The following is a 13,299-nucleotide window of genomic DNA, read 5'->3' as shown; positions in this document are numbered from 1 at the left end:
GATGAACTCAATGTTCCTCTACTCCAACTTCCGGGCCCAGAGTTCCCTTCTGGCGCCATCGGAATGTCCTCTCTTCAAAGAATAAAACTTGGAGGTAATTCTCATTGGAGGTCTTCTGGAGAAATAGGCTAAAGCAGCTTCAACAGAATTTGTCTCAAAGTGTTACCCTGATTATCTCACAGTACCTCTTTCCAGGCCTCTGTCACGCTGGCTCCTGGCCTTGGATGGGCGCAGGCCCTTTCACTTGCTGTGACTGTGCATAGCCAACGGGTCAGCAGGGTAACTGTTCCAGTCTCTGGAATTGCTTCCCTTGATCTGAGCGGAAAGACAGACCTCCCACAATACCTGACGGAGGTGGCAGCTTTCCCTGTAGTTTAGGACTGCATGCCATAGAAGATCATTTCAGGAGTTCCCGTTGTGGCTCAGTGGAAGTGAATCTGACTAGTATCCATGAGGATGCAGGTTCGAACCCTGGCCTCTCTCAGTGGGTTATAGATCCAGCATGGCTGTGAGCTGTGGTGTAAGCCAGTGGCTACAGCTCTGATTTGAACCTTAGCCCTGGGAGCTTCCATATGTGGCAGGTGCGGCCCTAAAAAAAATAATAATTTGAGTCAGTTCAGCATTTAATGGGTTTTGACTGGATCTGGTTACACCAAAGGCTGACTGGATTTCAGTGGCTTTTCTATAACACGTGTCAATGTCAGTTTGGGGGGACTTTTTTTTTCCCAACTGGGATAAAATAATTTCAGAACTACTACTGCTGTACCACTCCACTCAAAAAAAGTCCAGAGGTTGGAGTTCCCACTGTTGCTCAGCACGTTAAGAACCCAACTAGTATCCGTGAGAATGTGGGTTTGATCCCTGGCCTTGCTCAGTGGGTTAAGGATGTGGCTTTGCTGCGAGCTGCAGAGAGGTCACAGATGTGGCTTGGATCTGGTGTGGCTGTGGTGTAGGCCGGCAGCTTCAGCTCTGATTCGACCCCTAGCCTGGGAACTTCCATATGCCCTGGGTACAGTCCTAAAAAAAGAAAAAAAAAAAATTCCAGAAGTTAATGTTTGTTCTTTTGCAATTCAAGCATTGACTTTCCCCAGTATTTTCTTTTTTGCTTTTTAGGGCCACTCCTGTGGCATATGGAAGTTCCCAGGCTAGAGGTCACATCAGAGCTGCACCTGTGGGCCTACAACCACAGCCACAGCAACCTGGATCCTTAACCCACTGAGTGAGACTGGGGATCAAACCTGAATCTTCATGAATAATAGTCAGGTTCATAACCTGCTGAGCCACAATGGGAACTCTCTCCCAATATTTTCTTTTCCTCGCTCTCCTTTTTTTTTTTTTTGGCTTTTTAGGGCTGCACCTGTGACACATGGAAGTTCCCAGGCTAGGGGTTAAATACACACATATATATGTGTGTATATGTATATATGTGTGTGTGTATGTGTATATATATATATATATATGTATGTATGTATATATTAGTCCCTTCTTCCCTCAGAGCTATAATGCCAGCACTGTCATAAATCCATATCTGATGAATGTGTGGATCTGATTCTGGGCTATTTGATGATCCCTGCACCAAAACCACACTGAAATATAGAGCCTGAACATATCCAGTGTTTTACGGAGTGTGAAGAGATATCCTCATACTACATTGGTGGGAATGTAAATAGTGGCAAATTGTGGGGAGGAAAATTTAGTAATATCAACCAAAATTTTTTTCCACACCCTTGGCATGTGGAAGTTCCTGGACCAGGGATCAGACCCATGCCACAGCAGCAACCGAGCACCTGCAGTGACAATGCCAGCTCCTTAACCCACTGTGCCACAAGGGAACTCCCCCAATTTTTAAATGTACATATTCTTTGTCCAGCAGTTCCACTGCTAAAAATAGATCCTATGGGTATGCTTATTAAGATGTGTACACAAAAACTTATTTGCAGGATTGTAATAGGAAAACAAAACCTAATGACTAACAATAGGGGACTAGTCATTTAAATTATAATACATCCACGCAATAGGATACCTTGCAGACTGTGTATGTGTGTATATATGTTATATATATGTGTACGTATAAATGTGTGTGTGTAGAAATAGATGGTTAGGACAGCTGGTTATCCTAATGGAAAAAAAACTACTTTACTCACATTATACACAAAAATCAATTCTAGATGGATTAAAGACTTAAGTGCGAAGGACAAAACTCTAAAATGTAATAAGGTGTCACAGGAGAATACTTTTCTGGCTTGAGAGAAGAGGAATTACTTTAATAGACACAAAAACACAAACCATAAAAGATGAATAACTTCCCATTTTGAGACACCTGTCCATCAAAAGACATAAAGCGGGTGAAAAGAAATCTGTGACACCTACAACCAGCAAAAGATTAGTATCCAGAATCTATAACAAATGACTACAATTCTGTTTTTTAAAGACATAACATACATATTTTGCATGCAGAAAAATGGTCAAAAGAAAAGAACCCCGATTTCTCAGAACATGAAGCACAAGTGGCCCTTAAAAATATGAAAAGATGGGCGTTCCTGTTGTGGCTCAGCCGGTTAAGAACACAACGTAGTGTCCCTGAAGATGCAGGTTTGATCCCCGGCCTCAATCAGTGAGTTAAGGCTCCGTCATTGCTGTGGCAGAGGTCACAGATGTGGCTCCAATCTGGTGTTTCTGTGGCTGTGGCGTAGGCCAGCAGGTGCAGCTCGTCTGCAGCTCATTCAAACACCCTGACCTGAGAATTTCTATATGCCTCAGGTCCAGTCATAAAAAGAAAAAAAAATGAAAAAATGCTCAAGTACATCATTAAATAGGGAAATGAAAAATTAAAACCACACCAAAGCATTTCATATGGATGGTAAAAACGAAATTTAAAAAATCCATTCCAAGGGGCGGGCAGAGATTCGGAATTACAAGAACAATCATACATGGTAGGTGGCATCACATGTTGGCACCACTACTTTGGAAAGCAGTTTCACATTCCTCTGTTAAATTGAACATGTGAACACCCTTCAGCCCAGCAAGACAATTACGGAACACATATGAGAAGGTTCTTAGCTTTATTATTCCTAAAAGGAGGAGAGGGGAACTGGAGTAAGACTGGAGCAAAGTGGCCAAAAAAGGAAGACCTGAAGGCAATGTTGGCCCAACCAGGAGCGTGGCTGCTGCAGTGATCCAGCTGTGTCACTACTGGACACACATCACAGAGTCACGTGGTGCCATCTATGGAGGAACTTTTCTCCCTCCTGCTCTTATCATTTGGCTTTGGCAGTAGGGCTTAGGTGATATATGGTCTCTTTTTCAGAATTTGGGTCTATTGGTCGGTACAAACCAGAATATGCCCTCTGAGATAGGCTTCTTTCTATGACGTTTATTCTGGGAAAGGCTTTATCCTCAGGATGCAAGGGTTCCTCTCCTTTCCTTTGGAAAGTGCCGAATCACATGCAAAGCTCTGAGCCTTTCAGTTGCTTTGGGAAGCAGCACCATTTCAGGTAAGGACATCTACTCTAAAATTTGGTAGGAGCAATCGGAAGGTTTGGCTAGTTTGTGTGTGTATAAGAAACAAAATTTAGTATAAGAAGTGATTTATGTAAAATTACATTTGGGAAACATTGGGCAGATTAGTATCAGTGTGTATTTCACAGATAATTCAATGCCACAAATCCTAATGTTTAATTAAGCATCTTAGAAATGATAGCTCACGTCTGGCTCAGTCAGAAATACTACTCTCAAATTCTACCTCTGTGTCCCCAGTTAAGTTACTGAAGCTCTCTGTGCCTTAGTTCCAACATCCTTTGGGGATAATGATATTAATTTAGACGGAGAGCTGAGACGGATGTGTGGCATAAAGTGGCCGGTATTATTATCTACTCTTCTCTGTGTGCTGAATGAAGGGTGTTCACTATTTTGGGGTGTTCCTGTTTTCCTGGAGTAAGTTGGTACTGCAACTACAGCACAACTGTGGTAAAAGGAATTCTCAGGTGCTGGTTGCTGCCGTTTTAACAGACTTTGCTGTTCCCTTCAGGACAGCAGGTAATCGCCACTCCTGGCTAAGTTATAAAGTCAAGAGCACGGCTATTTTCACAATGAGCACAGCTCTGTGATGCTCGTGAAGCTTGATTGTGAGGAATATTCATTAGTTTTCTCTATGTAGAATTTTAAAGGTATTGGCTTTTCCAGAGCTTGAAAATGCTTTAATTTTCAACGCTTTGAACTAAGAGTGGAAAATCAGTAAAACAAAAGAAAGAGACCTCCTAGTGTAGAAGGTATGTCTTTTCGCCACCCAGGAATATCCGCATTCCTAAGAAAAGAGGTAGACTTACTTGTATCTGGGGCACATTCGAAGTCAGCGCTAATCCTGGCGACAGGATCATGCCTCTGCAGGGTTACAGGATCAAAATTCCAGCGTTTGCCTCTTGTGTGTTGCCCGCAGATCCGCGGAGATCTCCTTTTCAGACATGCTGAGGAGCGTTCTGCTGGGCGCCGCGCTCGGGCTCCTGCGCGCCCAGCGCTTCCCCTGCCCACCCTCCTGCGTGTGCATGTTCCGCGACGCGGCGCAGTGCTCGGGGAGCAGCGTGGCGCGCATCGCCGCGCTCAGCCTGCCCACCAACCTCACGCACCTTCTGCTCTTCCGAATGGGCCGCGGCGCCTTGCAGAACCACAGCTTCAGTGGCATGACCGTCTTGCAGCGCCTGATGCTGTCCGACAGCCACGTTACGGCCATTGCCCCCGGCACTTTAAACGACCTGATAAAGCTGAAAACTCTGAGGTTGTCGCGCAACAAGATCACTCATCTTCCAGGCGCGCTATTGGATAAGCTGGTGCTCCTGGAACAGTTGTTTTTGGACGGCAACGAACTAAAGAGTCTTGACCAAAACATGTTTCAGAAACTAGTTAGCTTGCAGGAACTCTTTTTGAACCAAAACCAATTCGCATTCCTTCCTGCTAGCCTCTTCGCACACCTGGAGAACCTGAAATTGTTGGATTTATCGGGAAATAATTTGACTCACTTGCCCAAGGGATTGTTTGGGGCCCAGGTTAAGCTTGAGAAGCTTCTGCTCCACTCGAACCAGCTCGTCTCTCTGGATTCGGGGCTGTTGGACAGCCTGCGCGCCCTGAAGGAGCTGCAGCTGGACAGCAATCACATCCGTTCCGTCGCACCCGGCGCCTTTGACAGGCTGCGAAGCCTGAGCTCTTTGACTCTTGCCAGAAACCGGCTCGAGGGTCTGCCCTCTGCTCTCTTTCTTCACTCGCGTAGTTTGACCTTCCTGACCCTGTTCGAGAACCCGCTGGAGGAACTCCCCGAGGTGCTTTTCGGGGAGATGGGCGGCCTGCAGGAACTGTGGCTGAACGGCACGCAGCTGCTCACCCTGCCCGCCGCCGTCTTCCGCAACCTGAGCGGCCTGTGGGTCCTGAGGGTGACGCTGAGCCCGCGGCTGAGCGCGCTCCCGGAGGACGCCTTCCGGGGCCTGGGCGAGCTGCGAGTGCTCGCCCTGAGTTCCAACGGCCTGGCCTCCCTCCCCGCCGGCTTGCTGCGCGGCCTCGGCCGGCTGCGCCACGTGTCGCTGCGCCGCAACCGGCTGCGGACCTTGCCCCGCGCGCTCTTCCACAACCTCAGCAGCCTGGCGGAGGTCCAGCTCGACCACAACCAGCTGGAGACCCTGCCCGGCGACATGTTTGAGGGTCTGCCGCAGCTGGCGGAGGTCCTGCTAGGGCACAATCCCTGGCGCTGCGACTGTGGCCTAAGGCCTTTTCTGGCGTGGCTGCGGCAGCACGCGGCCCTCGTGGGCCGGGCCGAGCCCCCGCTGTGTCACGGCCCCAGGCCACACGCTGGCCTGCCGCTCTGGGCCCTGCCAGCCGGCGACCCCGGCTGCCCGCGTCTCGGGAGTCCGCCTCCCCGCTCCCCTGCTCTCGGTTCCTCCGAAGGCCCCCGGCGGCCAGCCCTGCCCGCTGCTCCTCCCGGAGCTGCCGGGGGGCTTAACCGCTCCGAGCCCTGGGCGTGGCACCCGCAGGGGGCCGAAGGCCAAAGCCCAAACCATAGCCGGTTCTGGGGTCTTTATTTTCTGCTTTTAGCAGTTCAGGCCTTGATAACCGGGATCATCGTGTTTGCTATGATTAAACTCTGCAGGCTCTTTCGGAAATTAATCAGAGAGTGCGCTCTGGTTTGAGGCACTGGGCAAGCCTTGCAATTAATTAAAACGTAATCAGAATATTGTCAGCAGGGCTCTGGGAAGAGTCCAGACCCGCTGCCTCTGTCTTCCTCTCCCTTCTTTTTCCTCCTCCTCTCTCACCTCCTTTCCTCCCTCCCTCCCTCCGTCTCTCCTTCCCCCTCTATTCTACCTCGCAGTCCCCCCGCCCCCTCGCCCCTAGTACCACTTACAGTCGTAAGTTGTGACTGCTTGTGGTGCCCTTTGTCTCCTCCTCCTCTGTGTGTCGGCCCCTCCCTGACCCCACTGAGTGGTCTTTTCAGTGTGTAGTGAGGGAGGGTGCAGCCCCAGACAGACCAGGCCTGCCTCCCTCACCTGGCAGGTGTCTAGTAAACGTCTGTAAAATGAATGCCTTAGAATGAATACGTGGGATCCAGCGATGACAGCTTTTCCTAGGAGAGAGGATGGATTGCTCTCTTCACCTACTTTTATTTGAAAAGCAGAATTCTTCCCGTTCTTTTCCTGTCCTGTTTCTTCTCACTTTAGGTATCTCCGACCCGTTGGGTTTTGAAGAGAACTCTGAACTCTTTCCATGCAGAGCATATTTTCCGAGCAGGTCTGTGGGTTGACAGGCTGAAGGAGAGAAAACACAGCCTTCCCTCCAGGAGCTTGGCACCAGCGACAGCCCTTAGGGCAGGTCTGGGCTGAGCGCCAAGGAGCAGGGGAGCGGCGAGGCGGAGGGCCAGTGGGACCCGGGTGGAGGGAGGGATGGGGGCGGCGCTGCGGGAGGTCTAAGAGGGGGGCTGGGGGGCGACGCCGAGGGCGACTATCCGCAGGCGCGTGCCAGTGATGCCCTACTCTGCTTTTTCACGTGGTCTGGGAGTTTCTAACAGCGTCCCCTAGGGGTGAAGTCTGTCATTTTGACACTGGGTTGGTTTGCATTTCCCGGAACTACATTACCTCATTTCACAAGCATTTACGGAGCTTCTGACTGTGACAGGTGTTCATGAATGTAATGATAAGCTTGGGTTCTAGTTTATTATGCTCGGATCACGTTCTCATTTATTCCAATTGAAAGCAGTAAAACCCTCGTTGCTTTAATTGTATGTCTGCTTGCGAGAAGCAGTGGTTAAAACATGGGCGGAGACACAGAACCCCGTGGGTTCAGATCCCAGCTCCACCTACTAACTGCCTAGTACTGTGGCCAAGACACCTGAGTTGGCCAAGGCTTGGTTTCCTCACCCTGGAAAGGGATAAACAGTACTTACCTCTTAGGGTTGTTGTGAGAACTAAAGGCAATAAAGCATCTGATGACTTAGCCCAGTGTCCTGCATACAGTACATGCTCAACAAATGATAGCTCTTATTATTAAGGGCAAGCAATGATTACTGCTGTGATGATTTCTAAAAAAGAGCTTTGAACTAGTCTTTTTTGTGTGTACATAAAGGTGACAGCAAACAGGCTCAACTTAGAGATTACATTCAAGTTAGTCTTCGCCTGTGGGTGGTCTCAGCCCTGTGCTCTATGCTCAGGGTCCAGAGAAAAGAGATCCTACAGCAAGGAGCAGGAAGAGCTGGGGTCCTGGCATCTGTAGGCGCAATTGTCTTTCAAGGTCAGGTTCAAATGTCTCCTGAAGAGTCTTCCCTGAGTGTCCTGGAAGACTAAAGTGTTCCCTGCTCTGTGCCCCCTCCTAGGCTATCCACACTAGGCACTCTCCCCCTCCATCTGTCCTGCCTACCCTTCACTCTCGGTGTGTGTGTGTGTGTGTTTATGTGTCTGCCTGTCTTATTTATTCTCATTGCTCCAAGTTTTGAAACTACCTATAGCATAAAACTCAGACTTTCTTGATGGATATGGACTGTGGCCCTAACCACCATGTTTTCAGGCAAGGTACCTGGCTAGTTTCCTTACCTGCAGAGTGGAGGATAATAATGGTCCTTACTATCTTTGCAAGTGCCTATGGGGCTCAGTAGAAGTTGGCTATTATTATGGTTAGTTCTTTCAGAACACACCCGTGTTCTAGCATGTCTCAGTGCATTTACACACTTCCTTCATTCAACAAATATTAATTGAGTACCCCCCCCCTCCACCATACCAGGCACTCTTCTAAGTGGAGGGATAAAGCAGTGGATAAAACAAAGGCTGTGCTTCCATGGGATTTATATTTTGGTCTCCCCTCCAACTGAAACATCTCCCCTGAACTCCTGGCCATTATCTTCAAACACTGAGAAAAGTATGGGGAACAAATTTGGACATTTCATCCAGCTGTATAAAATCTTTATACTTTGCTATATTTGCTTCAGGTATTTTTAAACCCAATAAACTACAGCAGATAAAGCTGAAGACTCTTGGTTTTATCTCTTCCCTGTTCTCATTCCTGTCCTCTCTTTAGAGATAACCTCCTTAATAAAGTTGATGTTTTGGAGTTCCTGTCATGGCTCAGCAGAAATGAATCTGACTAGTATCCATGAGAATGCAGTTTCGATCCCTGGCCTTGTTCAGTGGGTTAAGGATCTGGCATTGCCTTGAGCTGTAGTGTAGGTCACAGACACAGTTCAGATCTGGTGTTGCTGTGGCTGTGGTGTAGGCCGGCAGCTGTAGCTCTCACTGGACCCCTAGCCTGGGAAACTTGTATGTCACGGGTGCAACCCTAAAAAGACCAAAAAATAAAAATAAAAAAATAATCGGTGTTTTACATCCCTAAGTGTGTTTTTATACTCATTATTTGTGTCTATGACTCTAAACAAGCTGAAGTAATGCTTTGCCTATTTTTAAAATTTTACATAAATGCTACTCTGCATATAGCATTCTTCCATTCTTTTTACCCTCCCTGGGCTAACCCACTTTTGAGATTTATCCATATGAAGCATTTGGCTCTAGTTCATTCATTTTTATAGCTGCGAAATACGCTATTGAATAAATATACCACAATGTATCTGTTCTCTTTTTTGACGGACATGGAATCCCAGTTTTTTTTTTTTTTTTTTAAAGCTTTAGACAACATCTTTGTTTCATAAAAGACAAAGAACTTCGCTTGAATCCTCCCAGCGTGAAAGGGGAACATCTGGAAAGTGTGGGCATCGGGATTGAGAGGTTTGCTCTGTGTTTCCACGGTGCAATCGACGGGTGGGGGAGACAAGGAAGTCTGGGCTTTCCATCTTCCATCCCTTCAGACAGCAGCGAGAGAGGACGGAAGGCCCCTCTCCCCACAGGTCGCCAACTGTCCGCCAAAGTCCAGAAGACTGGTTCTCAAACAGGAACATGATCAGAATCCTCTGCAGGGCTCATGAACACCATTTCCAGGCCCCTGAGTTCAGGATTCAGAGTGAGTGAATCCCAGTGCTTTTTCCTCTTCTTTTTATATCTCATTACTCCACATCCTCACCAACTCTGGATAATGTCAGAATTTTTAACTGTCGTGAATCAGATTGGTAGGAAGTGATATCTCACTGTTGTCTTACATTTCCCTGATAACTAGTGGAGTTGAACTTATTTTTGTTTTATTTATTTATTTGTTTGTTTATTTGTTTATTTATATTTTAACGGCTGCACCTGTGGCATGAGGAAGTTCCCTGGCCAGGAGTAGAATCAGAGCTGCAGCTGCTGGCCTATACCATAGCCATAGCAAGGCCAGATCCAAGCTACATCTGTGACCTACCTACACCACTCCTTGTGGCAATGCTAGATCCATAAGCCACTGAGCGAGGCCAGGAATCAAACCCGAATCCTCATGCACACTATTTTGGATGCTTAACCCTCTGAGCCACAAAGGGAACTCCATGAACTTACCATTATTATTTTTTTTTTTTTGGTCTTTTTGCCTTTTCTAGGGCTGCTCCCGGGGTATATGGAGGTTCCCAGGCTAGGGGTCTAATCGGAGTTGTAGCCGCCGGCCTACCCCAGAGCCACAGCAACGAGGGATCCGAGCTGCATCTGCAACCTTCACCACAGCTCACGGCAATGCCGGATCCTTAACCCACTGAGCGAGGCCAGGGATTGAACCTGCAACCTCATGGTTCCTAGTCGGGTTTGTTTCTGCTGCACCATGATGGGAACTCCAAATTTTGTAGTTTTTAAAGTTCCATTTTAATTTTTGAGCTATATCTGTTTTCCTGGGATTTGGTGTTGTAATTGGTGTTGTTGCTGTTAGTTCATATTTTTAAATTGAGGCAATAAAAATCACCAACTCTGAAAGCTCTGTGCACATGGGCAAGATTTGTTGACCAAAAATCTTCATGTTAGGGTTCTGGCGTGTTAGTTGTATATTATACTGGGAACCTCTATAAGCCAGGATGTTTGCGAAGGGTTGTTTGCTCTAGCATATTGTGATTTTTATTTATTTTTATTTTATATTCCCACTGTACAGCAAGGGGATCAAGTTATCCTTACACGTATACATTACAATTACATTTTCCCCCCATCCTTTGTTCTGTTGCTCAGTGCTACTCAGCAGGATCTCCTTGTAAATCTATTCTAAGTTGTGTCTGATAAGCCCAAGCTCGAGATCCCTCCAACTCCCTCCCGCTCCCATCAGGCAGCCACAAGTCTTTTCTCCAAGTCCATGATTTTCTTTTCTGAGGAGATGTTCATTTGTGCTGGATATTAGATTCCAGTTATAAGTGATATCATATGGTATTTGTCTTTGTCTTTCTGGCTCATTTCACTCAGGATGAGATTCTCTAGTTCCATCCATGTTGCTGCAAATGGCATTATGTCATTCTTTTTTATGGCTGAGTAGTATTCCACTGTGTATATATACCACATCTTCCGAATCCAATCATCTGTCAATAGACATTTGGGTTGTTTCCATGTCCTGGCTATTATGAATAGTGCTGCAATGAACATGCGGGTGCATGTGTCTCTTTTAAGTAGAGTTTTGTCCGGATATATGCCCAAGCAGTCAGAATGGCCATCATTAATAAATCGACAAATAACAAGTGCTGGAGGGGCTGTGGAGAAAAGGGAACCCTCCTGCACTGTTGGTGGGAATGTAAACTGGTACAGCCACTATGGAGAACAGTTTGGAGATACCTTAGAAATCTATACATAGAACTTCCATATGACCCCATATTGTGATTTTTAAAATAACTTGTTTGTTTTCCTAGGGATGGAAGCCGAGGTAACTGTTCTATATAGTAGCTTTCAAATAACTCCCTGGTTTTTACTCCCCAGTCTCGTTCCCATCCTGCATTGTCCCTGGTGTAATCCATTTGCCAACCTCTCTGGGTTTCTGTTAAGAAAATGAGATCATTCTACTCACCTTGGCCGTGGCTTCCTCCTCCTCACCTACTTTCAACTCTTCTGTTCCATAAACTTGCTGAAATTTCTGGTCCATCGATAATCCTCTTGCATTCTCTGTGACGTTGTGAATTTATCATTTCAATTCCTTTGCTACCAACTAGGTGGAGTCCTTGGGGAGAGGAGACAACTGGGGACAATGCATTTGCATGTTTCACTGTGGGTCCATCCATTTCTCTTCTCCAAGTTTCCAGTCTCTCCCCCAACCCCCAGCATGTTGCAATTGGCTTCTCTTTTGGGAACAGCTGCAGGTTGGGCTCTGAATCTCTGTTGACATAGATACTGACCAAGACTGTTTTAGGGAGAAGTCACTCTGGGCTTCCCAGCTTTTAAAAATCACCATTACTACCAGGGTGTGCCGAGGGCAGGGAGATTCCAGGACTCGCTGCTCAGTAGCTGCACACACCCTCATTAGGCATCTGGAAGGTTACAAGATGATTTCATCAACATCATAAAGAGACAAGCATTCATTGAATTCAATGGCTGGATCCAGAACACCAGGAGCCTGAGATGCCCCAGGGGGAAAATGATGACCATCCTCTGCCAGGTGACACTCTTCCTCCATCTCCTTCCACCTCTCTGTTGATGCTCCCAGGAGCTTCCTGGCTTTTATTACCCCAGCACAGGCACGATATTTTCAAGTCCAACCCTTGGGAGGGTTCTGTGTTCCAGCTGCTGCCACGTTCAACCAAGTTTTATTAAATACCTAATACATGCCTGGTGCCATGAAATCATGACCCTTGCAACCACCCTGGGAGATAGGTGTTATTATCCCACTTTTTGGATGAGGAAACTGAGGTCCAGAATGGTACCTCAGTAATGGTACCAGTAATGCACCAAAGGTTAGGATTAGCAGAGCTCAAGTCTGTGAGCTAAAGTCTCTTGGCTTCTGGCTTAGAGGACTCCGAGCTCTCTCTCCCCCATGGCTTCTCCTGGTATAGACGGATCCGTTGCTCAACCTAGGAACTGCTAAGCACCAGGAGGACACTCATTCATGGTTGTAGACATTCTAACCTAGGGGTTCTATTCCTTTAAACCTACTGGGGGCTCCCTGAGAGCTGAGAGTTATTTGTGGGGCTTTGGCTATTGCGAAGGAGAAAAGGAGAGAGAATAGAGAGGGACATGAAAGAAAAAAGCGTTGGGGAGAAGCGTTGGGGAAGCAAATGAGAGAAAAGAGGTAGAAATCCATGGGGAGTTCCCTTGTCACCTAGCAGTTAAGGATCCAGTGTTATCATTGCCGTGGCTCTGGTTATTGCTGTGGCTTGGGTTCGATCCTTGGCCCAGGAATTTCTGCATGCCACGGACTCGGCAAAAAAAAAAAGAAAATCTAAGTGCAGGCCTTTTGACAGTTGCTGCAGGTCTGGCCTTGACCTAGCAGGAGCCATCCAGAGCCCACAGGAGGCACCCTTGTTGGTTGAGAATGATATAGAGTTGGTCTCAGATATAGGTCTCGACAATGCCGCTGACTCCATCTCCCCATCCTCCTGGGTGTTACAAGAGTCAAAGAGAGTCGTGGGTGTAAATGTGTTTTGTAAACTCAAGCTCGGTTCAGCAGGGAAGGGTCCCCTTGTTGTTGGCACACCACGAGGGCAGGGTGGTATTTGATCTAATGCCTCCACACCCCACAGCAGGACCCAGAACAGTCCCACCTGGCACAAAGAAGACCCAGGGATGAAGGACATCAACAGAATATGCAAAGAACTAACAGGAATGCGGGATTTGTCTTGTGCACAGGTCTTTCCCATGGCACTGGTCTCCCTCCACAGTCCCCACCGCCCAGAGCTCCCACCTCTCCCCTTGACTGCAACAGCAGGGGCTGCCGGATGGAGGCCCGCAAGAACCCCAGCTTGCC

General features: G+C 47.3%; 1 protein-coding gene across 1 annotated transcript; it reads left to right on the top strand.

The window, feature by feature from the left end:
* Positions 1,373 to 8,492, top strand: GP5 (glycoprotein V platelet). Its single transcript, XM_021070068.1, has one exon. It carries the CDS (start codon positions 4,461 to 4,463, stop codon positions 6,168 to 6,170), a length of 1,710 nt encoding a protein of 569 aa, XP_020925727.1. The 5' UTR covers positions 1,373 to 4,460; the 3' UTR covers positions 6,171 to 8,492.

This window comes from Sus scrofa, chromosome 13 (genome assembly GCF_000003025.6).
Source record: "Sus scrofa isolate TJ Tabasco breed Duroc chromosome 13, Sscrofa11.1, whole genome shotgun sequence".
Taxonomy (NCBI): Eukaryota; Metazoa; Chordata; class Mammalia; order Artiodactyla; family Suidae; genus Sus; species Sus scrofa.
This window is presented reverse-complemented; position numbering and strand designations above follow the sequence as displayed.

Bases quoted from the DNA above. Each gene is read 5' to 3' on its own strand.
- GP5 (XM_021070068.1), top strand. From the start codon at position 4,461: ATGCTGAGGAGCGTTCTGCTGGGCGCCGCGCTCGGGCTCCTGCGCGCC.